The sequence below is a fragment of the Pteropus medius genome, unplaced genomic scaffold (assembly GCF_902729225.1).
Source record: "Pteropus medius unplaced genomic scaffold, Ma_sr-lr_union100, whole genome shotgun sequence".
Lineage (NCBI taxonomy): Eukaryota > Metazoa > Chordata > Mammalia > Chiroptera > Pteropodidae > Pteropus > Pteropus medius.
Genome location: NW_024344378.1, coordinates 58,597,860 through 58,625,673, shown reverse-complemented (window position 1 = coordinate 58,625,673; position 27,814 = coordinate 58,597,860). Strand labels below are relative to the sequence as shown.

The 27,814-nt window shown below is 41.9% G+C and overlaps 1 protein-coding gene across 1 annotated transcript in view; it reads left to right on the top strand.

The window, feature by feature from the left end:
* The window catches only part of FRMPD2 (FERM and PDZ domain containing 2), a 113,376-nt gene that overhangs the window by 70,146 nt on the left and 15,416 nt on the right, over positions 1 to 27,814 (top strand). The window contains exons 15-24 of the mRNA XM_039872330.1: positions 1,118 to 1,265; positions 9,465 to 9,675; positions 14,882 to 14,982; positions 16,152 to 16,241; positions 16,939 to 17,046; positions 17,139 to 17,255; positions 20,066 to 20,271; positions 23,915 to 24,019; positions 25,083 to 25,176; positions 26,022 to 26,107. Of these exons, the coding sequence (XP_039728264.1) occupies positions 1,118 to 1,265; positions 9,465 to 9,675; positions 14,882 to 14,982; positions 16,152 to 16,241; positions 16,939 to 17,046; positions 17,139 to 17,255; positions 20,066 to 20,271; positions 23,915 to 24,019; positions 25,083 to 25,176; positions 26,022 to 26,107 (1,266 nt within the window). The remainder of the gene's footprint in view (positions 1 to 1,117; positions 1,266 to 9,464; positions 9,676 to 14,881; positions 14,983 to 16,151; positions 16,242 to 16,938; positions 17,047 to 17,138; positions 17,256 to 20,065; positions 20,272 to 23,914; positions 24,020 to 25,082; positions 25,177 to 26,021; positions 26,108 to 27,814) is intronic.

Below are 27,814 nucleotides of genomic sequence, written 5' to 3'. Positions count from 1 at the left end.
ATTGCACTGGTCAATAAAAGAAAAGAATATTAGAGAATGCTCAAATTGTCTAAAATTAGGCTAATGGGAAAAAGGAGTTTCTAAAAAGAAAAGCAGTGTAGTGTAATCTGCCTTTTGTTAGTATCTGGCTTGTGTGCATGGGTTTCTTAAAAAAGGTGACAAACATGAATTAAAAGAGATCAGCATTAAAGAGGATTAGGAGTTTCAGGGAGTCCTTTCAAGCATAAACCTATATGTATAAAGTTATCTTTATAGGCTCAAGCTCAAGTTTCTTAAGAAAATGTCTAGAATATCTAGAATACAGATTTAATTTGGAAGTTGTATGTAAATTTATATTTAATGTTACCTATTTGTGTTTTACTATTCTTATTAGAATTAGATATTGCAAAAAGTTATGAATTTATTCCACAAATATCCATATAGATAACCCCGTATAGATCATTCTTTCCAGTTTATCCTAGTAAGATGTACAAATATCACTTTGTATGTGGGCCTTGAAGGTATAAATGTGGGAAGTGTTTCTTGTTGATGTGACCTCAATCTCTGCTGCATTCTGACAGCTGGTGGTCTGTTCCCTCATTTTCAGCATAAGAATAATATTAAGACTTCTCTCATTCTGTAGCTTTGAGGAGGAAATGAATTAATACCCAGAAAGCACTTTGAATAGAGCCTGGCTCATAATAGCAAAAAATATGAGAATACATATGGTGCTTTTATCTTCTCTATGGCCCTGCTAGCTCAGATTTTGTTTGTACAATGAAAACTATTTTTATATTTAATGGTCTTTAGAATGCACGCTGAGGATTATGATCACTTTTTTGCTGAGGGCCAAAGGTGTACCTGACTCATTTCATATTTTCACCTAGCACACTATTTAGCAGATAGCAATTGCCTGATAAACATTTGATTTGTGAATGAAGAAAAAATACGAGGGATTTTCCTCTTACTATCAATGTGAGATAAAATATTGTGCCATAGTCTGACAACGTGTGCCAAATACTTCAATATCTAGAAACTTGATATTGAACTGAAGCCCAATATTTGTTACTCTCTGGACAGTAGTGCTTTAATTGGTAAAGATGAGCAATATATTAAAGTTTATGTTTGCTTCCTTTAGCGAAAGAAGTTTACCATCACAAGCAGCATCACTGGGAAAAAGCACACGTTTGTCACAGATTCGGCTAAGACCTGTAAATATTTACTGGGCCTCTGCTCTGCCCAGCATAGCTTTAATGCTCAGATGAACGCTCCCCGAGTTGCATCTGGTGAGTAGACACTGTGTCCTCAATCTGAAGAGATATGGATTTGAGTGCTGGATACACCATATTGGCTGTTGATCTCTAATTGTTATTATTTTATCCAGTTATAAAAGGGAGAGATATAATATAGAGGTTTCACCCTTCATATTGATAGAGTGGTCTTTGCATGCACATCACTTGGGAGCTTGCTAGCATTACAGAACCTCAGGCCCCCACCTCAGATCTAGAATTAGAATCTGCATTTGAAAAAGAACCCAGGTGATTCAGACGTACATAAAAGTTTGAGAATCCTGGCTTGGAATGTCACTTCTGGAGTCCAAGAGACTCAGGACAATCCACTTAATAGTTGTGTGACTATAGACACTCTCATTGAGCCTTGGTGTCCTCAACTGAGCACACTGGCCATCTGATAGGTTTGAACTGTGCTAGTAGTTTAGAGTGTTTAGAGTGTGTGATGTTTCTAGCTTCACACCCAGCATTCATTGCTTAGCGTGAGTAGTAATGGCAGCTCCTGCTTGTGGAGATTTTGTTCAGTGCCAGCCAATTCACATGGGAGCTGTGTCATTGGGTCCTGGGGTCCTGGGATAAGGGATCAACTGGAAAACAAAATTGTTGAGACTTTAGATATGGAATCAAACATTAAATAAAGATGGCATATTATTTGCAGCAAAACCAAAAAATATATAAATATTTAATTGAAATCATGGTGTGGCCATTCCAGGGTGTTTCCAGGGAGCTGCAGATAATTAATGCAAATTAATTATATCTTACCTGCTATTGCTGAGATACAATGTGAAACATCATCAGTATTGCTTTTATTGCCTGCTATCAGTGAACATAAAATATTTATAAAGATTCTATGGGCTCACTTGTCCTTCTAAACCTATTTTGCTCACAATATACTGTTTTCTCAAGCTGCAAATTCTATATCTTAGGAGTTTTTCAGAAACCTAATATTTTCATTAAAAGGATTATTTTAGACCATCTCTCTGTCTCTCTGTCTCTCTTTTTCTCTCTCTCTCTGTCTCTCTGTCTCTCTGTCTGTCTCTCTTTCTTTTTGGTCTGGGTCGAAACTATTTTATTTTATTTTCCTCTAGCTTTATTCAAGTATTACTGACATAAAATACGTTAAGTTTAAGGTGTACACTGTGATGACTTGATACATGTACATATTGCAAAATCATTACCACAACGAGGTAGTTAACACCTCCATTCCCTCACATAATATTTTTTGTGGTGATAATATTTAAGAGCTACTCTCTCTTTTGCAACATTTACTTATTTTAATTAGTTTCAAGTATACAGTACATTGGTTAGACATCTATATATTTCATAAAACAATCCCTCCAATTGCTCCCTCCCTCCCCTGACCCTTCACCTAGCCAATGTATTAATGCTAACTGCCTTCCCTGTGCCATGCTCCCTATCCCTGTGACCATCCATGAGCTACTAATTTGTACTTCTTTAACTCTTCACCTTATTCTCCCAGCCCCCCAAACTCCCCTCCCCTCTGTCCGTCACCAAATTGTCCACTATATTTGTGAGCCTGTTTTTGATTAGTTTGTTCCTTTTATTCCTTAGATTCTGCATTTAAGTGAAATCATATAGTGTTTATCTTTCTCTGTCTGACTTAAATAACTTCTAGGTCCATCAAGGCAATATCTTTTCCATCGGTTTCTTTTTAGTCTCTGTGTGTCTTTTAATCTGAAGTGAGTCTTTCGTAGGCAGCATATGTAGAGTTCTTGTTTTCTTATCCTTTCAGTCACTCTATCTTTTGGTTGGATTACTTAATTCTTTTCCATTTAAGATATTTATTGATAGGAATGTAGCTGTTACCATTTTTATTCCTGTTTTTGATATATGTTTTTTCTTCTTAAAGAAGTCCCTCCAACATTTCCTGTAATACTGATAAATTCCTTTAGCTTATTTTTTTTCCGGGAAGCTCTTTATCATGTCCTTCAACTCTAAATGATAGCTTTGCTGGATAAAGTATTCTTGGATGTAGATCTTGGGTCTTCATCCTGTCGAATAGTTTTTGCCAAGCCCTTCTGTCCTGCACAGTTTCTTTTGAGAAATCAGCTGTCAATCTTATGGGTGTTCCCTTATAGGTAACTATCTTTCTCTTGCTGCTTTTTAATATTCTTTCTTTGTATTTAACCTTCGGCATTTTAATTATGACGTGTCTTGGTGAGGACTTCTTTGGATCCCTGATTTTTGGAATTCTCTGAGCTTCCTGGGGTTCTATGTCCATTTGCTTCACCAGATTAGGAAAGTTTTCCATCATTATTTCTTCAAACAGCTGTTCATCATCTTGATTTTCTTCAATTATGCCAAACAGATGGATATTTTGAGCCTTAATAGTGTCCCATATTCTCCTTAAATTATTTTTATAGTCTTGGCATTTTATCTCTTGCCATTCTGATTGCATGTCCTTGGCTTTCCCATCCTTTAGATAGGGCATTTGATCCTTTTCTTTATTCACTTTGTTTATTCCATTTAATATACTTCTCATCTCTGATAATGTGTTCTCCATTTCAGACTGGTTCCCTTTTATAAGTTCCATTTTTATTTTTATGTTTTTTTTCTCTTTGTTGAAGTTCTCTACACTTCCCAAAATTTCATTGAGCATCTTCGTAACCAGTGTTTTGAACTCTGCATCTGTTAGATTGATTACTTGACTCCATTATTTCTGGATCTCTGTTCTGTTCTCTCATATGGTTTCTACTTTGTCTTCTGATTTCTCTGCCTTTTTGCGTCTGTTTTTATGTACTAAGCAAACCTCCTAAGTCTCCTGGTCTTATTAGTGTGGATTTGTGAAGTAGATGTTCAGTGGCACAGTCCTGAGAGGAGTTTAGCTGTAGACCAAATTTAGCCCAAGCTTCCACTCCTCCAGGGCCACCTGTTAAGATTCAGCAAGCGATCCACAGATGCTCTGCTTATAGTTGCCTCAAATGGTCACACCAGAATCTGAGGCCAGCTGCTTCCAGTGTGAGTCCAGGTGCTGCTCAGCAAGGAGCACCTGACTTGCTGAGGATATACCTGGATATGGCTTGGATGGGGCTGCAAGTTGGGGAAGGCAGGGTTTCAGGGAATCCTCTGGGCTGAGCGACCTCTGTTATCCAGTTGATGATGACACAGCTGTGTCAGCGCTGTGTCTGCGCACTGGGATGGGGAGGGCTCAACAGGGAACAAAGGATACAGAGCAAGTCTCGCCTTGGCCCTCACTCATACAATGTCTCCCTGTTAGTCCCTGGTGCCCCCTGCCCGCAGCCAAATCAGCACTGTAACTCAGGGCAAACAGGTCCCTCGCCGCAAAAATTTGTTCGTGGACGCAGTCCCTTTAAGGGGCTTCTGCTGCTGCTGCAACCTCCGTCTCACTGAGCCACTGGAGACCAGGCAGTGCCAAGTCTTCGCCCCATCCCACCTTCTGCCATTGCAGGATGATTTCTCGTATTTCTCCCTAGTTGTATGGCTTGTTCATCTAGATCCCAGGTAATTTTTCCTTGCTGCTTGCTCTTCATTTTCATCACAACTTGATTTGGTTGCCAGAGGAATGAACGGAATCTCTATCATCTACGCCATTTTTTCCCCTCCCTCTAAGAGCTACTCTCTTAACAACTTTCAAGTATATAAAGTGCTACTGTTAATTATAGTCACCACATTGTACATTAGATCCCCAGAACTGATTCGACTTATTCATCTTGTAGCTGTTGTATTCTTGACCAGCATCTCCCCATTTTATCCACCCCCCATCCCTGGCAGCCATCATTCTGCACTATATATCTATGAGTTTAGCTTCTTTAAATTCCACATATAAATGAGAACATACAGTATTTGTCTTTCTCTGCCTGATTTTTTTCACTTAGCATAATGCCCTCAAGTTACATCTATATTGTCTCAAATGTCAAGATTTTCTTTTTTTATGGCTAATATTCCATTGTGTATATAACCACCTTTTCTGTTTTCATTCATCTGTTGATGGATATTTAGGTTGTTTTCATATCTTGGTTATTGTGAATAATCCTGCAGTGAACATGGGAGTGCAGCTATTTCTTTGATAGCCTGTTTTTATTTCCTTCGGGTATATACCCAGAAGTGAATTTCTGAATTATATGGTAATTCTTTTTTTAACTTTTTGAGTAAATTCCATGCTTTTTTCCATAGTTGCTATACCAATTTACAGTCCCATCAATAGGGCACAGAGGCTCCCTTTTGTTCACATTCTCATGTTCTTGTTATCTTTTGTCTTTTTGATAATAGCCATCCTAACACATGTGAGCTAATATTTCATTGTAGCTTTGATTAACATTTCCCTGATGATTACTGATGTCGAACATCTTTTCATGTACTTGGTGGACATTTGTATGTCTTCTGAGAAAAATTAAAAATTTTTCTTTGTCTTTTAAAAATTTTTTTCATATTAGAAACTCTCCTTACAGATACCATTTTCAAAGATTGCATTCAGCTGAGAACCTAACATCTTCATCTGATGGCCCTGTATAGTCCTCAAACACAGTATATGTCCACAGTTGACCTCATCTTCCCACACATATCCCTCTACCATAATCTGTGCCTTGTTCATCTGAGACCACCTACCCACCTTGCAAGAAACTGACAGGGTCTGGACCCTCACCCTCTCTTCCCACCCCACCTGTCACCATGTGCTTTCAAATGGGTTTGCTGCTGGGAGTTGTGTCTCCCCAAACTCATCTTACTCTCTGCTTTCAAAGTGACAAAAGGACCAATCTAATCATGCTCTTCTAAACTGAAAATTTTCCAGTGTCTCTCTGCTGTCTATATGGAGAAGCCCAGACTTTTTAGGATAGCATATCAGACTCTTCCCATCTGGCTCCAACTCTGATTTAGTTCCTGCTGCGACTCCTCCACTCTTGCTCTCCAGTTACACTGCAGGCTGGCTTGCAGACTGCTGAACACACAAAGATGTCCCAGGTCTGGGGCCTTTGTGCTCAGCATGGCCATTGTGCTCAATCTGCAAAACTGTTCCTGTCCTCTTCCAGACTCAGAACACCAAGATAAGCCCAATTCTTCAAGAATGAGTTCAAGGACAGCCTCCTTTAAAGTTCACCCTTATTCCCTTCCCAGGTGTACACTCCCATTTTTTTTTTTTTGTGCAGACTCCATCTTTTCACCTGTAATACTGTGCCCCTTTTATTTGTGCATCTGTCTGCTTTCAGTCTGCAGGAAAGAGACAGTGTCCCACTACTTTCATACTTCCAGCATAGAGCAGAGGTATATCAAGAGGGAAGTAGTCAAAGCAGGTTTTTTTTTTTTGAACGAATGGATGATTAGTGTCATTCCTCTGTTTTGATTTGAACTTGCTTTTCATTCTTCAGTATTCTAAGTAATATTGCAATAAACATGATTGAAAGAGAATTTTTTCTGTACTCCGTAATACCTTAAAGCTAGATCTTGGAAGTATAATTTTTGAGTACAAAGGCTGGGGCATTTTTAAGATCCTTGCTATTTTCTTCAGTGCTAGTCCCATGCCCAGTATCATCCTGCTTATTTCACTGCATCTTTGCCTAAATAGATATTATCATGTTTATCTTTGTCCATTTGATAGGTAAAAATGATTTTTCACTGACTTTTCATTTGGCGTTTCTTTGATTATTGAGAAGTTAAACATTTTCCAAATGTGTATTAGTTATTCTTTTGTGAATTGTCTCAATGTACATATAACTTTATAGTTATATTTAGTTCCCTGGGGAGAGAGAAAAATCATGTTTTCATAAGTGCGTAATTTCAGGACTAAATTAGGCAAGATCTGTCAGCACTGAAGAGCAGGGCCCAGAGGACTTTTTTCAGCTCCTTCAGGTGGGCGGTAGGGCTTTAGGGCTGCTCTTGCCCTTGCATGAGCATGTGGCTGTGAGATTCCGCATCTCTGCAGTGGGCTGCCTAGGATCTTGCCCTGGTTCCGTTTCCCTTTCCCTCATGGGCCTTGGTTCTGGGTGGCTCCTGTGCCCTTGAAACACTGTAACTAACCTAGACTACAACAAGTGCCATACAGACCAATTCAGACATTCATCAGCTACTTCCCTGGTGCCACAGTTATGCTGTAAGTCACCTATGGCCAGTGGACAGAAACCATCCATTCTTCCTGGCACATCAGTCAGCGGCTTTGGGACATTCTTTGCAATGCTTTCTTCCATTCTTGAAAGGTTATCAACTCTTGGCTCTCCTACCTACCAATCAACTCTTCTTTCACTGCTTGTCTAGCCAGTCAAACCCCACTAAGCTGAGGCCTAATAATCATAACACACCATCTATCAGCCCCACCGGCCCCCGCTTTGTGCTGAGTGCCTGATGCTAAGTGTGTGACATCTGTGATCTTATTCCCTGACCTTATCATGTGGCCCCTGTGTTGTTAACGGGGCTTCTTCCTCAGTGCCCTGATGCTCTCTGGCTTCTTGCTGGGGACAGCCTTGCCTGGAGCCCACTGGTGCTTTCACTCCTCTGCTACCTTCCATGAGTCCCCTTGCCCTAGGTGATAGTCCTTTCTTCCTTTACCCTCAACCTCCATGCAAAGTCATCCTTCAAACCCCTAATCCTCTCTGACCTGAGACCTTGCCATCACCATCTCTCTCTAGAATGTGCCACTATGTGTATTAATAATCACCATGATTAAGCCTAAGCTCACTGTTCCTTTGGGCCTTGAAGTCAGAAGGCTAGGCATGCCTCAGATGAATCTCCTGTGCTTCTGATTTTGTCTCTTTGTCCTTGGCATATCCATTTTTTGGTGTGGCCTATGGGGTCAGTTGACTTGAGTGTGAGTCCTGCTCCACCACTTACCACCCCTGAGAACTTCAGCAAATTATTAACTCTCTCCCAGCCTCTGTTTCCTCATCTATAAAATGAATATAATAATATCCACTCCACAGGGTTATTGTAAGGAATAAATGATACAGTGCAGATAATGTGCTTACCATTGTGCCTGGCACATAATAAGCATTCAGCAAATATGAGTTGTTGGTGTTGGTCTTACCATTGTTATTGCTATGTGTCTGAATAGGTCCAAGCTGTGGAGTAAGATACTATGCAATTTGTGCAAAAGCTGCAGCTCATATTTAAATTGCTTATATTTCTCTGTTCTTTCTTGTCCACTGTATGTGAGTAATGATATCAAATACCTTATAGATATAGAAAGTTCTCAAGTGGCATTTTTTAAAGGCTATCTGTTTCAGTGGGTTGAGCCCTGGCAATGAACCAGACTCCATTGTAGGGAAAGGGGGGTCTGCTTGAGGAAACAAATGCCCATGGACACCCTCACAACAGAGGCACTTCACTAGACTTTACACACGCATACATCCCTCCCCCCACATACACACCCACTGGAGCCACACAAGCACCATGTACCCAAGCGCTCTTTCCTCCTCAGTTTTAGCAGGAAGCAGATAGCCAGATATAGTCATCATTTTCCATTTTCAGAATACAAACTGGGCTTTGTATAAAGCCTAGTTAAATTACAGGATCTATCTATCAAATCCCAATTTCTTAAAAATAACAAATAATAAAGTGGTGAGAGTCATTCACATCCATGGTCTCAAGTTAGGTACTTCATTAGAGTCATTTATTACATCTTTCTGCCTGAAGGGAGGAAGAGAAGTGTCAAAGTTGGGAGGCTCAACACAGCTGATATGTGTTTATATTTCATAAAATCCAATCTTAATGGAAATATTATTACCAGAGAACTAAATGATGGAGAGATCAAAGACTGTATTCCACAGGGCAGAGCCTAATTTGGGAGCTTAGGCAATTTGGAGATCCATTCGTTACAACAATGTTTGCTAGGACAGTTTTGTAAAGGCAGTGAGCAGAATGGTTGGCAGCAGTTAATTTTATACAGGGCTCTGCTGTTGTGGTCACATTTCTGTGAATGTTATCAGGTTAGCACCCATCAGAACCTTGGCTCAGAGTCCTGTCAGGTACAGGGGGAGGGCAAGCATCTTGTCTCTCTCTCTCTTTTTTTATGTCTCTGAGATTTCTTTTATTAGCAAGTGCTAATTAGGAAGACTTGTCATTCTCAAGGCTAATCACAAGAACTCCACAAGTTCACATGAGAAAAAAAGAGCAGAAAAAGAAAACAGAACAGAATCTGGGGCCTGGGATGTGTTGTGGCTACAAGAGTGATGGAGCCAGAATCGTTCTTGTATGTATTTATGTTTATCTTTTTCTCTCAAATTTCAGACTATAATAAGTGTGTGCAAATGGTCAATATGAGTCGTTCATACCTGGCCCAGTCCAAGCCTCTCACCTGGATTCAGAGATTGTCGTGCTCAGAAAATGTTCTGTTCACACCCAGGCAGAAGGACACTGTAGGAGGCCTGCTGTGCACATCATTGGACAATTTCACCATGGATACCAGCAGGGAGACTGGCGCACTAGCAGTCAGTGGCAGGTAGACTTGACACATCTGTCCTCTGAGTCCAAGACACTATGTACTGTTTCTAAAGAAATTGTTTAAAGAATGTCAGATGTGTAAGGAAAGTATACATTTGTTGGATAACTATCAACTAATTCCACAGAAATTTCCTGAAGACCAGCTATGGGAGAAGTCCATGCTGAACACTATAGGGCAGACATCCCATCTCTCTACTACGTTGCTCTATCTTTTGGTAGAGAAAGAACTAGGTGACCATATGAAATTGAAGAGGACAAAATACACAAGTTGCAATAAGCCTATTTGGTCTTATCATGAGCCTGTTCTAAGCACTTGTATACATCAACTAACCTTCAAACCCTTTGAAGTAGTTTCTGTTCTTTCAATTCTATAGGGATTTGAACACACACAGCTGGCACTGGAGGCCATTACTCCTAACCTCTACACTATGCTACTTTCTCTATTAATGGGTCGATTGTAATTTAATTTGCAATTTGATATAACAAGCTTATAGACACAACTTGGTATTATAACACAAGGATCTATGCATTTAAAAATAGCCTAGAAGTTGGATTACACTTACAGAGCAAGTTATATAAATAGCACAGATTCACAGGCAACACATGACCAATGAAGGTTACTGAAGGAGCTTTTTTTTTTGGATGAGTAATACATCTGCTTCAGCAAGAGGATATAGATGATTCATCTGAACTTCGATGTATATATCTATATCACCTATAACTATATCTATCTATATGTCTATATCTATATATATCTTAAAGCAATTCTTAGAAATTATTACCTCAAATTCTGTTGATGCAAATATGTATCACCATGTACTGCAAACTAAATCAATAATGAAGCAAAACGGTTGGTGTATCTATTGCTGTATAACAAACCACTCCAAAGCACAGTGATTGAAAACAACCACCATTTTGTTATTCTATTTCACAATTTTCTGTGTTAGAAATTTAAGCAGGGTTTGGTTGGCTGATTCTTCTGCTTTATGTGGTGTTGACTGGGGTCACTTGGTGGTACTCAGCAGGACTTGTCTGGAGGCTCCAAGACAGCTGTACTCACACACCCCACCCCTGGTTGGGGGATGGCTGAGATGGTAAGCTCAGCTGGCTCCCTCTTACTCTCTGTGTTGTCTCAGGCCCTCTTCATGTGTTGCCTCCAGCAAGGTAGTCAGGCTTCTACATTGCAGCTGAGGGCTCCAAGGGCCCAAGGTGTGGTTGCTAGTCTTCTTAAAGGCTGGGCCTGGAGCTGGCACAGCATCACTTCTGCCATACTCTATTGGTCAAGTAGTCACACGTCAGTGTAGATTCAAAGTAGCAGAAACAGACTCTACCTCATCATGTAGGAGTGTCAAAGAATTTATGGTCTTCTTTAATCTGTCACTCAAAGTAATAGTACTTAATAGGACTTTCTAGTTTAAAAGCCTAAAGAAGCTGTGACTGGCTCAAGGCCACCTTGAGAATATGTTGACTGCAAAATATCCTTCTCGAGGACAGTGGGGCTCTCAATGACCTGCCAGTGGGCATGCACAGTAGAGGCTTTGAGTCATTGCATGGAAACTGCCCTTCTCAATAGAAAGCTGAATTATCATCCTCAGTAAAATCTGGTACCACTCTAATTTTAGTTTATAAATGCCAATTTTTCATAATCCTTACTACCTCACTTCAGAGGTTACTAGTAACTCTTACATGAAAAGGGAGTTCTAGGGTCTTTGGTCACCTGGAAGGCCCCCAGAAACATGGCCTCAGACAGTTAGTTACTTGGATGCAGGTGGTGATTGCAGAAATGTTGCCAGGAAGCAGGAGAGAACATGGAGAGTGAGAAAAGGAAAGAGAGAAGGTCAGGAAAAGGGGGCAGTGTCATCCACGTAGTTGTTGTGGGCAGCTGACACTCAATTCCAATAGATATACAGGCCTCCAGAATTGTCCATCTGAAGGGCAGGACGGTAGATAAGTATGCACTGCTCCCACCCTCCTCTGGTAGAAGGCTGTCTGGGAGGTATTAACTCTCCTATATTTTGGGGCAAGGTGGGAGCAGTAGAGGCGGGGAACACCAAGATACACAGGAAACTCTAGGGCAGAAGGAGGACTGAATATGAGGTAGGACATTGTCAGCACAAGCTGAGCCTGAGCTCACATGAAACTGCCTACCATTGCTGTGGTTGAAGTCTGGGATGGGCCAAGGATTGACATCCATTCAGCTCCATTGATTTCTGCCATGGATGAGACATTTAGCATTTTTGCTGTGGCTGCTATAAAGATGCCCCTGCTGTGGATCCCCTTCAGATAGGGTTCTGGAATGAGCCCAGTGTCTTAAAGTCCATTACCAATACCTGCTCAGCTGGCTACTGCTCTGTGATCTCGAGCGCCTGTGTTTCAGTTTCCTCATTTATCCAGTGATGATAACAGCAATCCCACCCAACTAGGTGACTGTGGGAATTAAATGGTGTTAGAAAATACTGAATATGGGCTGAGTCTGGAGTGAATGTCCCAATATTGGTGACCTTTCCCTTGTCTTTAGGGGAGAGTATAGGAACACAAACCCTCTTAAGGAGGAAAGAATGGAGTTTAATGTTTAAGACAGACACAGATACAGCAATATTATGGCTCCTCTGAGGGTGAGGTAATTTTCAAGTAAAGGGATTGGGGAGGGGTGCATGGAGGTTGTTATACCAGTAAGACGTGGACATGGTAAGAGAGAGGAGAGATATGTGGGAATGCCTTGAGCAAGGGAAGAGTTAGTTCTGCTAGAAAAGTTAGTTGAGCACCTGCTATGTACTTCCTGGGCTAGGTGCTGAGGAGTCATCAGTGAGCAGGACAGACACATCCCTGCCTCATTGTGCTCACAAAGGTGAAAGCATAGGGCCTGTGTGGGCAGGAGCAGGTCATGCTATTGGTCTAGAGCCCAGGACACGTAACTGGATGGTCCGTAGCCAGAAACGGGAAGGGTGGTACTGCATGTAGGCATTTACATGGAAAAGATAGGGCTCCATCCATAGAGCCTTTCCTGAGCAGTTGTTTACTCAGCATCCCTTAGAATAAGGATGCCATAGGATGCCAACCCTGATATACAACCCCTGTCCTGCCTTTCTCTACTGAGAAGCCAGCCACATTTCCTATGAAGCCTTTCTCAACTGCCCCAGGAAAGGGGTGGCTCCTTGTGTCTCTGGCTCCATTTAGAGCAGCCTCCTCATGTGCCCTCCACCCTAACATCCATTTATCTACCTGATTTGTTAAACAGTGAACTTCTAGACAACAGCAACGTACCTGCTTTTTCCTCAGCTCTGAGGCCATGTGTGGAGGCTTTTAGCAAAATGGCTTTTTTTTTCTTTTTCAGGTTTGCATTTTTAAAAGCTTATTTTAATTGTGGTAAAACACGTAACATAAAATTTCCCATTTTAACTATTTTTAAATTTACAGTTTAGTAGTATTAAGTATATTCACATTGTTGGGCAACCAATCTCCAGAATTCTTTTCGTCTTACAAAACTAAAACTATATCCATTAATTAATTTCCCATTTCTCCCTCCTGAACCCATGAGAACAACCTTTCTACTTTCTGTCTCTATAGATTTGACTACTTTTATGCACCTCCTATGAATGGAATCATACAGTGTTTGTCCTTTTCTGACTCGCAGTAAATGCTAGTCCTTATTCTTTTTAAACAATAGATTCGTATATGTGGCCCAGATCACATGGGCCATAAATACCTGGGACAGAAAAGCCCTTTTTTTTTCTCCAAAGGCCCACCCGAATGCCTTTCTTGGCCTTTCCAGTACTGCTGGGGTATCTCCTTCCTTTCAACCCGGGAGTGCTCTGCCAATGCCTCTCTCAGGGCACTTTGCTCAGCTCTGCATGGCACGAAAGACATCCACCTTCTCATCTGCATGCAGGCATTTACATGGAAAAGATGGGGGGCTCCATCCACAGAGCCTTTCCTGAGAAGTTGTTTACTCAGTGCCCCTTAGAATTAGGATGCCAGCTGGGAGCTCCCAGAAGGCAGGGACCATGTCAATTTCTCTTTACTCTTGGTACCTTGCTAGCCCAGGGCCTGACACTTAGGATCTCAGTCAATGTGGGCTGAACTTGCTGAAAAGCACAGTAATGAGATTTCTCCCTAAGTCATAATGAGTCCTCATTCCTAGTCTCTGAAAAATGACTCTGTACTTGCACTTTGCTTCTGCACCCACCTTCTCTCCACTATCTCTACTGTTCTTCTCTTTCTAGTTCTGACCACTCTGAATAGGAGCAGATTCAGTGCTGAGAGCACCTGGCATTACCAATCCAAGGATATAGCGAGAGGCTTTGTAGAAAGCTGCATGCACCAGCATTCTCGACTGGGTCCAGCTGCCCTCGGTGTGGGCTCACTGAGGCTGGGGCCAGTTTAGGTGACGAAGGGCAGCAGGATATGTTGAGATAGTTGGTCTTCCTAGAGGTTCAGTTCTGGGTTCATTCCAGGGCACGGAGCACCTGTGGTTTTGCATCTCTTCTTCCTTCTCACTCTCTACTTTGCTCACTCCTGAATATAGCTTATTTCATGCAAAGCTGACCTTTGGAGTGGGACAGGGTTCCCACTTAATTCATAATTCTTCTAGGGCCTTGAACATTCTTTGTTTATTAGAATGCTGGTTCAGCAAAGGCCATTTGAATGCCTTCATGAAAGGTTTTTTATTCTCAGGTTGGTATGATCAGGGGATAGCCAACCCAAATGCCTGCAAGAATCAAGCAGATAAGCTACCGTGTGAAGCTCTCAGAAGACATCATAGATGGGGGTGCTGGAGCATCCCTGGCCCAGCTAAAAACAAAAGCAAACAACTAAAAATCAGAACTTCTAAAAGTGTCAGTGCTCTACACTTAGTACTTCATTTTGGTGCCATCGTAAGCGTGGGGGATAGCAATATTATTCCTATATAATGGTTAAAGAAATGGAGGTTTTAAAGGGCTGCAAATCCAATCCAAAGGAGAGATGGTGGGAGGTTCATAGGAGACCTGGGTAACTTTACGATCCCCTCGAAGGAAGAAAGACCCTAAAGTCTTTCTTTTTGGTGCATTCATTTTAACCAAATCAGCCCTTGTTGAGGTCTGTGTATAGATCTGGTGGCTCATCAGGCATAGGGCTATCTTCCCTAGGCCACCATCCATACTCAGAGATTCCAGGAAGTTGCATCTTAGAAGCATCCTATCTCATCTTGTTGCCTTTTCCCACAGCCCCAGCACTGGCCAGGAGCAGCTGGAGAACATCTGTTTGATCCAGAAGCCAATGACTTGTGGCCCTTTCTCTGGGCAGTCTATTCAGAGTATGTGCGCAGGTATGGGCCAGGTGGTGCACTAAGCCGTAGACCAGGTTTGGGATAAAGGAAAACTTACATGTAATACTCACTTTAAATCTTTGCCACCACTTCAATTTGCTTTCTCAGTAATGTTTATAATCTTTTTTGCTTTTAAAAATTATTTTCAAAACTGCTTTTGGTTGCGAAGAGCACTTGCAGTCTACCTTTGGCTAGGGCTGGGTGTGTGAACCTGAAATGTGCTAGTGTTGGTGAAGATTCCCAGTGATCTGGTCCAGCACAAGGACTAGTTGCTGTACAGTGGTGTGATTAGAAAAATGCATTATCCATTTTGGTTATAACTCTTCTTGCATGCCCAGAATATAATCTCCCAGTAATCACCAGAAAACATATACAGAGTAGGCATCATTCTCCTCTGTTATAATCCTCTAGGCAAGTTCCTAATGGAATGTAAAGACAAAGAAATTTAAGAACTAGAGAATATACTAAAACTTGCTGAGCATTAAGCCTGGAGATTGGATCTGGAGTAAAGACCCACCAGAGGCTCTTTACCATGAACTGTTTGCCAGGTTTTGCCATGATCCCTGGTGGAGGGAGAGCTGTGGGTCACCAGTTAGTAATTTTTCCACGTGCTCTGTGGTCAGCATTAGAGCACCTACCCTAGAATATCAGTTTGCTTGAAACAATCTTAAGGCTCTGCTTTGGGTGTCCTCTAGAATTCAAACTAGGAAAAGCCCTATATGGCACCTATATTAGGCTGGGGGACTATATCACCTCCTGATTATTAGAGGCTGAGAAGGGGAAGGCTTTGCTGTTTCATCTCTGTGCTCTAATTTTAGTTTTTGTTTTCATTGCCAGTAAGTACATCCCTGTTTAAATTCTGTTTTGTCCTAAAACCAATGTAGACCAAAAAAAAAAAAAAAAAAAGGTGTAGTGAGTTGTACAGAAACCAGCATTGTGTCTCGCCCTACCCTTACCTGTGCTCCTGCTGAGCCAACAGTGACCCAGTGAGCTCATGAGAAGTATGTGTTCAGTGATGCATTCCCAGTATTGTGTGTGTGTGTATATACGTGCACACGTATGCAAATACAGGCCTGAGCACATGTATGATGTACCGTTCACCTCTGTTGTGTTAGGTCTCAGATAATTTGGGTTAAAAACATAGTGTGAGGCTCTGTTTTGATTTCTAGGGTCACAAAAGAAGAGAAAGAGTTTCACAGCTGAACTGGATCGAGAAATAGTGCATGTGACACTGAACCGTGATCCACATCGTGGTTTTGGTAAGAGAGTTCCTGGCAGGTGAGACCCAGTCTTTCCCTCTAGGCCAAGGGGAAGTGTGTGCCAGCTTCCTTTTTGACTTTTCTGTGCCCTCTTCTCTGCCTCTCCTCTTCCAATCTGCCTTTTCAGTGATCACTTCTGCCTTTTCCTTTTTTTAAGTATTCCTAAAGAGCAGTGGGACTTTGGGGTCAAAGTTTTCCTTTTAGGCCTGATTAGGTTTTGGAGTGCATATTGTAAGAATCTGAGTATAAGGTAGAAAAGGACTTTCCCCTCTAATATCATGTAACAACCTTTTTCTAGTGTATTTAGATTCTTAGAAATGAGGAAGAATAGTCAATCTTGTTTACTTCTTACTCTTTACAACATTTGAAGACCCTTAAAACCACATAAGAAACAAGACACTGAGGAGACAAAGTACATGATGAAAATTATCTCTTTCCTATCTCTGATTACCTACTGGAGCAAATCCAGTGCACATCGATGGGCTGTGTTCCTACCTTTAGCTGGGCTTGCTAACAGTGCAATCCACTTTTCTCCATCTGTCTTGGCATAGTAGAAAGAGCTGTATGAGGGTCAGAAGACCTATGTACAAATATCAATGATGCCACTTGGTAGTTGTGTGATCTCAAGCAAATAACCTAACCTTTCTGACCTGCAAAATCATCAAGTATCATTTTTCAAAATATCATTGGATTACAGGTTTTGTCATTAATGAGGGAGAAGATGTGGGAAAAGTTGATCCTGGCATCTTTATATCCTCTATTATACCTGGAGGACCAGCTGAAAAGGCTAAAAAGATCAAACCAGGTATATCTTTTTAAACTGCCAGAGATGCAACTTTAAAGAACTGCTCTTTTTTATTTCCTTGATGGTATTATTGAGATGCTTTATTTTTCCAGGGGGACAGATACTAGCCTTGAATCACATCAGTCTGGAGGGCTTCACGTTTGACATGGCTGTTAGAATGATTCAGAATTCTCCTGACAACATAGAATTAATCATTTCTCAGTCAAAAGGTATGTCTTCACATGCTTTCAGAAGCTGGAGAGAATTTATTTTTAGGGATACATTTTTTACCACGAGTGGATATTTGAGTGCATGAAAGTCTTTTGCATTGCTTTCCTACTGGTAGTGGCCTGCAAAGAAGTGATGAAGTGGCAAAATCAATAAGCTCTGCAATTGCTGGGGCAGAATGGGTTCTACTTTGTCTTGCTGAGCTAGAGCTGCCTGCCCTAGTTCTTTATTAGACATGGCTGATACAGCCATTGTGTGTTTCTCCACTCACTCTTCTTGCACGACAGAGAAGACATTCTTTTTGTCACCAAAGTCCTTATTGAAAATGCCTGCTCCAGAATCCTACATAGTTGGGGCTTAGGTGTGGCAGTCAGGTGAGAAGGAAACTGGGAACTGTTCTTAAAGCCGAATTCGCATAGCAAGCATGCTGTCTTAGTTGGTTAAGACTAGGCATGTTTTTTTTTTAAATGGTTTTATTTATCCTTTAAGTAAGTATGAGAGAGCAACAATTGCCTATGTCAAAGAATAATATTATTTGGGATGGGTTTGGGAAATGATGGTGGCAATAGGGGGTGGTTGAATATTCCCTTCCCTCCAAGTTACCTGGGACCACTGCTGCTTTTTGAATGCATGATCCTGTGATTTAACAGCAGGCTGCCTGAAAATCCAGGTTCATGAGTTTCTTCCTCAAACTCCAGGATCATTGTACAATTTCCCCTTATGTACAGCAATGATTCACATCACACCAGTTAGCATTTTCCAAGTCCTTAATGTAGGTACCCCATTTGCATCACCCTCCAAAAACCATGCACACTCTTTCACTTTTGCACATCTACACACCATCGCCAGATAGCTCTTCCAGGTCTTGCAGCTGCTCCTGGTCCAGAAGCCATGAGGGATGGGAAGTAGCAAAGCTGAGATCTCAGCCATGCGCCATTCATCTTGTGGTTGGAGCTGACCGAGGGGCTTGCCTCAGCACTTCCACAACACCAGCCCCAGCTCACTGTGTCTATTAAATTTTCCAGCATTGTCACAGTTCTTCCTACAATGTTTTAGTTCTTCTCTCCACACTTTGCATAGGGGTCAAACTGAAAGGAGTAATCACATCATCCTTTTTTTGGCAGGAAACATAATGCAGCTGAACTGGGATCAATTGTATTGTTCAAGGATGGATTGCTGTGATGGGTGGGTGTCAAAAATTGCTGCCTAAAGTCTGGAAGACTCAAACTACAGTCTCACATTAGAATTTTAGACAATGCCTATAACCACAATACCTGTGGATTGCATGTCCTCTCACCACAGGTTCCCAGTCACTGGTTGGTAATGTCACCTCTTCACAACTGGGGTTCTTTACACAGCTGCCACCACTGCTGGAGGAAGACCTTTCCACAGCAAGGCTGAATGGGTCATCATGAACAGAGGCTCGACTGCCATGAATTTCTACCTGTTTAGGCTGCTGTTGGGGCAGGTGGTATAGATTGGAGGTCAGGGACAAGATATAACATTCCTATCATGAGCAGCCATCACTGTGTACAATAGATTGAGTTTTAATTACCCACAGAAGGTCTCCTAGCTTGTATTTCCAAGGACACAAGTTGCACAGCTTGACTTTTTAATTCAATCAGTTTCTCATGGAAGGTGTGGAAAAAAAGGAACAGATGCTTAAAACATTGGCAGAAGGACTGTGGCAGCAGAATCTGTGAATGAAATGGCCAGGAATAAGCCATTACAGATTGGTGGCCCTACCATTCTCTACTGAATACATTTAGGTTTGAATAGCTTCAAATCTAATTCAGTAAACTAAGTTCACTCAACATGCGGGTTTGGGTACTTCCCTGCGTGCTAATGAGTCTGTATTGAAAATAGTATGTTTTTATATTCAGATCTAAAGAAAATTTAATTAGTATGCCTTCTTCCCACATACATTTGTGGAGCAGCTAATATTAACATATTAATAGTCAATACATTTATTGAGGTTCTACCATGTACTAATCTATAATTTTTCCTTATTTCTCTCCATATATGAAATCTCTATATATAACCTCTAAGCCTCACCAACCTTACAAGTTAGCTGACATTATCTGTTTTAGGGTATAAGGAAATTGAGGTCCAGAATTAAGTACCTTGCCCGAGGTTTTACCTTTTGATTCTCAACCTCATGATCTTTTTTCTGTTCTGTGCCAGGTAGAGGGTCAGACATGGGGTTTTTAGGAATCAGTGGTCCAACCTTCACCCACAGGGAGTCCATCATCTGGTTATTATCAAGTTCCCCCAAAGGACCTGACATGTTGTACTTTGGATTGCATGGTGATTATAGGAGTGCTCGGCAGGGTCTCTGGAAGAGGCTGCCTTTAAGAGCACCACCATGTTGCTTGGGGGATCTTGGGACAGTTAATAAATCCTTTTGATGCTGTTTTCTCATATTTGAACTGGAATAAAACCTTTCTAGTACACAGGCCGAAAAGATGGAAAGGCGTTTGTGTGTGTGTTATGTGTGTGTGTGTGTGTGTGTGTGTGTGTGTGTGTGATGCCCATTGCATGGCAAAAACTTAAAAAAAGGGAGCTGGCATTATTAACTCTCTGTTACTACTGTGTTTCATAGTTGTGTCACAAAGCTCTGTTTATCACATCCAGGATCTTCCCTTCCTTTATTATAAATTCATCGTCCTCCGTGAGATGTTAAATTCATATTGTTCCCAGTAGTTATAAAAGGTCTTTCTGTCATTGGAGGAAAATGCTGCATGCCACAAAGAGATGCCACTGAGATGCCAGCTTTCCAAACAGTTGACTTATTCTTGGCTTGATTTTATAGGTATTTGTGGAAATACCTCAAGAGAGGGGAAGAATAACATGGCCAGTTCTGGGGTCTTCTCTACAGACAACCTGAGCAATAGGCACCAGGGAAGTTTTTTATCATACACACAAGACCAGGAGAGAAATATTGAAGAACTAGAGATGACTTGGACTCAGAGCTTACTGTCCAGGCAGAGGCCTCAGCTGTCCATTCTCCCATTAAAGGTAATTGTCCCCACAGTTTGCTTTCTAGATTTTTGGAGGAAAGAGAACAGGCTGTGGAGCCCAAAAGCTCTAGCTCCAGTCTCTCTTTTCTTTTTATTTGCTATGTCAGGTAGATAGAGATTAATTAACTCCTCTGGCCTTAGCTTTCTGATTTGCAAAATGGAAATAAATGCCTACACTGTTGTTGAGAAGAATATAAGGGGAAAAGCCAAAGCTCCTAGCATAGTGCCTGGACCACAGAGCTCAGTGTTTGAGCTTCCTGTGTCCTTAGTCACTAATTACAATTGTTACTAGTAATAACATTGGTTGCTGCGAAGAGCAGTACATGGACAATCTGATATCTCATATTCTTGGCCTCTAGTTGGTCCTCAAGCTGTAACTCAGTGGCCTTTTTCTTGACAACCACATGGGAGGATGAAGACAAGGCTGGTTTTGGTGTACAGAGAACTATTTGCTTCAGCCCCAGAGCTGCCACCCTCCAGCTCTGTCTCCTTGCACACTGGGTGGGGTGTTCTTCCTCAACTCCAGACCTTTCTTCTTTCTGCTCTGGGTTCCGTAAAGCTGATATTCATGGACTATGTCACTCTCTGTCTTCTGGTTGGCTCCTCCCAGGAGAAGACCTGTGCCTGAAAAACTCCTTGCTTTCCTTTACTCTCACACTCTTACGCCACTCACAACAGTTTTGACATCAGATGTGTGGGATTTCCATAACAAGCAGTTCTGATACTTACTGACTGGAGTTAGTGCCAGATCCCATGGGTTAAGGACTCAGTCCCACAAGACTGCCCCACTTCAGACACCAATCAAAAGTAGTTGCCCACACTTCTGAATGACTTGGCTATAAATTGAGGTTCCTACAACGTCCTCCTTAGGTTTGATAATTTCCTGGAGCAGCTCACAGAACCCAGGAAAATAGTTTACTTGCTATTGCCAATTTATTACGAGATGTTTTAAAGGGTACAAGTGAATAGCCAGATGAAGAGATACATAGGGTGACGTCTGGAAGGGTCATGTGAGCAAAATCTTCTGTCCCTATGGAGTTGTGTGTGCCATCCTCTTGGCACATAGATGTGCTCATCAATCCAAAAGTTCTCTGAACCTCATATTTTTAGAATTTTTATGGAGGTATTATTACATTGGCATGATAGATCATTATTAACTCAATCTCCAGCTCCTCTCCCCTCCCCAGAGGATAGGGACTGGGGTAGGGTGGAAAATTCTAAGCTTATAATCATGGCTTGGTCTTTCTGGTGATCAGCTACCATCCCAAAGCTATCTAGGAGCCCACTGAGAGTTATTTCTTTAGAACAAAAGACATGTCTATCACCCAAGAAAATCCAAGAGATTTAAGAACTGTGTATCAGGAATCAGGGTCAAAAACCAAATATTAGAACAACAGATGCTCCTACTCTCACATCACTTAGAAAATTATAAGGGTTTAAAAAACTCTGTGCCAAGAATGGGGGAGGGGGATATATATAAATTTTTTAAATTTAAATATATATAAAAGTTATACAAATTATATATAATTTGTGTGTGTGTGTGTGTGTGTGTGTGTGTATGTATGACATGTCTGTGCTCCATTCTTGGCACAGTGTTCCTTAAGTAAAAAAATATTATATGTAATTATTTCATGTTTAGTAGAAGCCAGCTGTTGGGGGTTGAGTGAGGGCAGGCTAATAACTCTTCCTGTGCTCAGGTTGGCTATGGCCCGTTACTGAAGAGCATGCTCCTCTTTGCCATAGAACTGCTCTCTAAGTTCCATCAGCTATTCCCTCCATTGCTCATCAGGCTCAGAGAAAGAACAGTATCCACTGTTCCAGCCCAAGGTGCTTAACTCTCTTTATTAGTTTCTCTAAATGTTGCCAATACCTTTGAAGATAGGCTTCATATGAGCGCTTCTCCATTACCCAAGTTGAGTATGTGTGCCTTTTCTTTCTTGCTTGGACTGGTTCACACGGGCAAGTTACCCCACCTCTCACAATTTTGTTTTTATCTTTTATGATAGAGATAGTGATGCCTGTCCACAAACCTGTGGAGACAAAAGGGCCCAGGATCTGGCTCACAGTAGGGTCTAAGAATGTTAATTCCTTCCTAAATGGATTTGGTGCTCACCTGGTGATGTGTCTCATGAAGAGACAGATGGAAGGTTAACGAGAAAACAAGATTAACAGTGGACATTTATTGAGTGCTTAACCAGAGTCCTGGAACTTGGATATGTTATCTCACATGTGCTTTGTGACAAGCCTGAGATAATTACTATCATCAATCTTTTTATAAGTGCAGTACCTGAGACAAAGAGAGGAAAGGAAAATGCCCATGGTCTCTCAGGTAGTAAGTGGCAGAACTGGGATTTGAATCTGAGGTGGGGTACTCCAGAGTGGAAAGCTTCATCCTGGGGCTACACTTTGGAAGGCCTTTTTTGCAGGTAGTAAGGCCAAAAGGACTTCAGGTTGGGGCCTCTGGGGCTGCAAACTTGCAAGCTGATGTTTGGTGGGCAGTTGAGAGCAATGGTGCACTAATGCCATGGTTGAACCTGTACAGTCCAGCCTCTTCTGGGTCACATGGCAAGTTTTGTAGGCAGAGAATCTTCTGTGGCATAGTTGAGTTTATACACTCTCACTTTGGACCTCAGCCTCAGTGGTTGCTTTACTCTTTGAATTTTAAAATTTAGACAAAACACCTTGCCAGACCGTGGGGTGTAGAGTGTCTCTGGGATAATTTTTTCTTCTGTTACATTACCAATCTTTTTGAAACCTTTTCTGTTGAATCGATTATTTGTTAGCTTACTTTAGCTTGTTTAGTTTCTTATCTATTAATTGTGTTTTCCAACATGATGGGCCAAGAAGCAGCTAAGCAAAGGGGACAGATAGGACAAAAGAATGAGAGTGTCTGTGACCCATCTTATGGGCATAGTTCATTAAAAATCTCTCCCCCACTAGACAGTAGTTCATTATTACACAGCAGGTCTGTTTCATCACTGCCATCTCCTTGGTGACTTGCAGTATCTGGCATGTAATAGGTGCTCAATTAATGTAGTATGATTAGATGAATGGATAAAAAATATATGTCTATTGTCACTGTGCTGACAAAAATGCTTGGCATGTATCTCTGTCCTTCTGTCCTTCCCTCATGCATTCAACCACTGTAAAGTAGAGACCCAATGCAGCTATTGTTTCTAGAGTCTTCCCAAGGCTTTCTTTTGCTCATGAAGCTGCTGTGTGTCTGATATACAGCATGCCATCACTTGTCTGGTGTCATGTGTGAAGCTACTAGGAAGTGCCTGGATGACTTCTTGTAGTAACATTTGCATCCTGAGTAAAAACAGAAAGAGACCTACATTTATTGAGCCCCTGCTATGTGCTGGGCATCATTCACAGTCACAGTTAGAAGAGGATCTCTCATTCCAGTTCTGTGGATTGGGAAACCAAGAAGAGAGAGACCAAGAAACTGGTCTAGTGTCATATAGGGAGGAGCTGATAAAATTGTGAACTAATTTCCTGTTGGCCCAGCTCTGAGGCTCATGCCCCTTTTGGTGTGTAATGCTGCCAGCTTCTGAGAATAGGTGAGAGCTAAGGGGTACCATCTGCTTAGGCAGGGCAAGTGCCCTTATGTTTTCTTTATTTTTGTTTGTTTGGGGCAGGGTGCTGGTTCTTCTTGTCTTCCATCATCTTCAGAAGCCAATGCCGGTGGGATCTACTTTGTGGAACTGGCTAAAGAAGATGGGACATTTGGATTCAGTATAACTGTAAGTGTTATTAGGTGAGCTTGGAGTAAACAGTTGAAAAAATGTTCATCTGGAGCCTTGGTGGGCATTCCACTCACATGGCAATCTTTGATAATGTGTTCATTGGTACAAGCAGCACATGGGAAGTAGGCAAATTGAGAAAGTTGGTGGGGGCCTTAGTGGGGAATAAGAGTTCAAAAACAAACTGAAAGACACAGGAAAAATTTGGGGTGAGAAGTATGGCTGGAATTGGGTGATGGGTCCTGACTCTGAGGTTACCTGGACAACAAGGAAAGGGCAGCATGGTGGGGCAGCAGAGACACAGCCAAAGGTGAATGGGGTAATCCATGGTCATTTAGAGTAGTCATGATGGAGCCTGATGCTCCCACTTCCAAGGCCAGGACAAAGTCAGGTTGGCTAGACCTCTGTTCAGGATGGACACTTTGCATTTGGTTTCTGATCTCTATCTGGCAGACCCTGAAGGTGGGAGGAAAAAAACTGTACAAGAATGGTATAATACCACTGATGTAAAAATCTGTATACATGTGTGTATACATGCATGAAGAAATTAGAAGAAAAAGATAGATTTAGATCTTTATCTAGTGGCCTGTAGGGATGTTTGGGATCAACTATTAGGTTAAGAAAAATTAAGTTGCAGAATACTATAGTTTAATTCAATTTTTGTGTCTGCAAACCAAAACACAAGCATGTAGGACAAGCTTTTGGATGTGCCAGGCACTAGCCCATAGCTGTATCTATCTATAGTGGTTGCTGCTTATGGAAAGACAGTATGGTGCACTGATGTGACTCCAATTTCTGAGCACCTGCCATGGGCCATTGCTGGGGCTGTATATGGCATAGCTCCCTCACACGGCTCATATTGTTATACTTCTTATGAGTACCTAACTTTACTGCTCATGGATAATACAGTTCAACAAATAAGTGAATATATAAGATGGTGTCACATGGAGATAGAGTAATGGAATAGAGTGGCTGGCAAATAGGGGCTCTTTTAGTGTTGGAGGTTAGAGAGGCCCTCCAGGAGGGGGCAAACAGGTGGTGAGTTTTTTACTGTGTTTTTCAGGGTGGCGTTAACACAAGTGTGCTCTATGGAGGGATCTACATAAAATCCATCGTTCCTGGAGGACCAGCTGCCAAGGAAGGACAGATCCTTCAGGGTGAGGGGTGAAGTCATGCTGGTAATTGTGGATTCTGTGATGTGCCAAGAGCCCTGGCTTGGGAAGTGCAGCCCCACTCCCATTGTGACAACTTGTGCAAATGATTGCCACACCAGGTCATGGCTTCTTTACCTGGAAAAGGAAATGAATTAGCCTGGCCTACCCACTTGATAGATTCATATGAGAATCAGATGTTTGTAATGGTACTGGTAACCATAAGGTGGTTTAAAAATATAAGATTTTAAATAGGTGTGTTGCTGTTTGGCCTTCATGAGAGAAGTAGTGCTTCCTGTGGCAGCGAGAGCATGCATTGGTGATACTCATTTTAGTGGCAGGAGAGGACACTGGTAAGCCTCCTTTCTGCCCTTCCTAATGTCTACTGCTATAAAGGAAGGGCTGATTTATATTGTTCTTCCAAACAGTCATAATTGAACCAAAAAGGGCACCTAGGATCTTATTTCAGTTCCCCTAGAATTCCAATGTCCCTGGCATCAAACACATCTCCCTGACCTTTTTTGAAAAAAAAAAAATCCTAGAGCTAGATATTACCCCATAGTGACTGGAAAAAACTTTCAAAAACAATTTCACAGCAAAACAGGAAAAAGGATGAGGTGGTACAGGGATGGCTCAATCACTTTGTGAGCCAATATTGGAAGACTTTTCTGTCACTGGTGTGTGAAGATGTTCAGAGCAGTGCTGGCCCTCAGGCCCAAGCAGGGCTCCTCATAGCTCTGTTTCCTGCCCCTCGTTGAGGTTGCACAGAGGGGCGCTGAACAGGGGCCTTCCAGGAGAGTCCTTCCTGTAGCCTCAGAAACTGTGGGACTTGATATTTGTCTTTTTCTCAGGTGATCGGCTCCTACAGGTGAATGGAGTGAGTATGTGTGGCCTCACCCACAAGCAGGCTGTGCAGTGCCTCAAGGGCTCTGGGGAGGTGAGTGCGACATAACCCATAACTGGGGAGCTTCCCTTATTCCAGAGCTTTCCTGAACAACTTTGATGCTGTAGTTTTCTCTGGGTGGGAGGTGGGTAGGCAGGAAACAAAACAGGACTTTCTTCTTTGTCTGTTTTTTCTCTTTCGCATCTTCCTTTTACCACCACTTTTCTATGGGGATATAAAAGCCAGGAGAAAGCAGACAGATGTTTCCAAGCAGAAAATCTCACCCCTATAAATAGCCTTGAAAAATTTGTCATTTACCTAGGTTCTAGAATCACAGAGCTGAACAGAGCTTATGGAGTGAAGCCACTTCTCCCACTGGGCTCTGGCTGGCCCCTCACACTCTCTGCTCTAGCACTAACTATGCTCTCACCTGCTCTCAGGCCTTCTTACTAACCTGCTTTTGCACAGTGAGCCCCAACCCAGTTCATACCATTCCTGGTATGATTACAGGCTACACTGTCCTGGGAGTCCTTCCATTATAATAAGGTAGAAATTCAAGACATCAAGAGCTGGAGGCATTTATCCACTATGTACTCTTTATTTTGTGCAGTGCCCAGGCAGCATTGGGGTGTTACTACTCTGTATTCTGTCCCCTGCCTGAGGGTGGAGGCCTTTACTTGCCCCAGTGTCTTACACCCCAGAGATCTAGAAGCACCCTCTTGGTAATTGGCAGTGACAGAAAGGATCCTTGGGGCATCTTTTGGCAAATTTTGCCTTCTTTCCCAAAACAGTCTTCTGGTTTGCAGTGATTTACTTATATTGGCAACTTTTGTTAACATATCTTGAGAACAGAATCATAATTTATTAGTACTCTCTGTTCTTTAGACCTGTGCTAACTAACATGATTACAGAAAGTACATGGCCAGCCTGCTGGCAGCAATGACAGGTAGGAATTTGCACTCTGGGATCATGGTCTTAGTGCTGAATGACAATTTCAGCAGAAGGATGTTGGCAGGGCCAAGTCCTCTGAGTGGAAGCTTGGCATTTCTAAAAAGCATCCAAGTGATGTCTAGCCACTGGCTTTGAACCATGCTTTGGGTAACAAGAGTCAGAATGTGTGTGGAAGATGGGTAGAAATCAAACCAGAAGGAAAGGGGGTACAGACTGTCATGGGCATGAGATACCATGTTAGGAGCTGAGACTTAAGCTGATGGGAAACATTGGAGAGTCTTAATCAAGAATGCTGCATGTTCAGTTTATGTCTTAGATTAATCTAAGCATAGCCATGAGGAGGGTGTACTGCAGGAAGAGGAGGTAGGGTCCAGCAAGCCAAGAAGTTTACCACAGTCCAGCTGGGAACTGGCGAGAGAGGGAATAAAAGAACAGGGATCACTGGGGAGATGTTTCTGATGGAGAACATTCAAGCCTTAGAAACCAGATGGATATTTGGAACACAGGAGGTGGGGAGCTGGACCATTGCAAGTGTTGTCCCTGGGAAGTTAGTTGAAGAATAGTTCCATGTTCTGATAGGGTAAATGCATGGAGAAGAGTGTGTTCAGCAGAATGAGGAGGGGAAAGTAAGGTTGAGTAAGGGGAAGAAGATAAATTTGGCCTTGAATACACTGAAATAAAAGTTCATGTATTACCCCAGGAGAATTTTTCCAACAGGCAGCCAGAAACATGGCTCTGGTTTCCCACAAATAGGCTAGCTTGGAGATTTTGATTTGAGATTCAAAAAAATGAAGAAGCTACTGGAAGTAT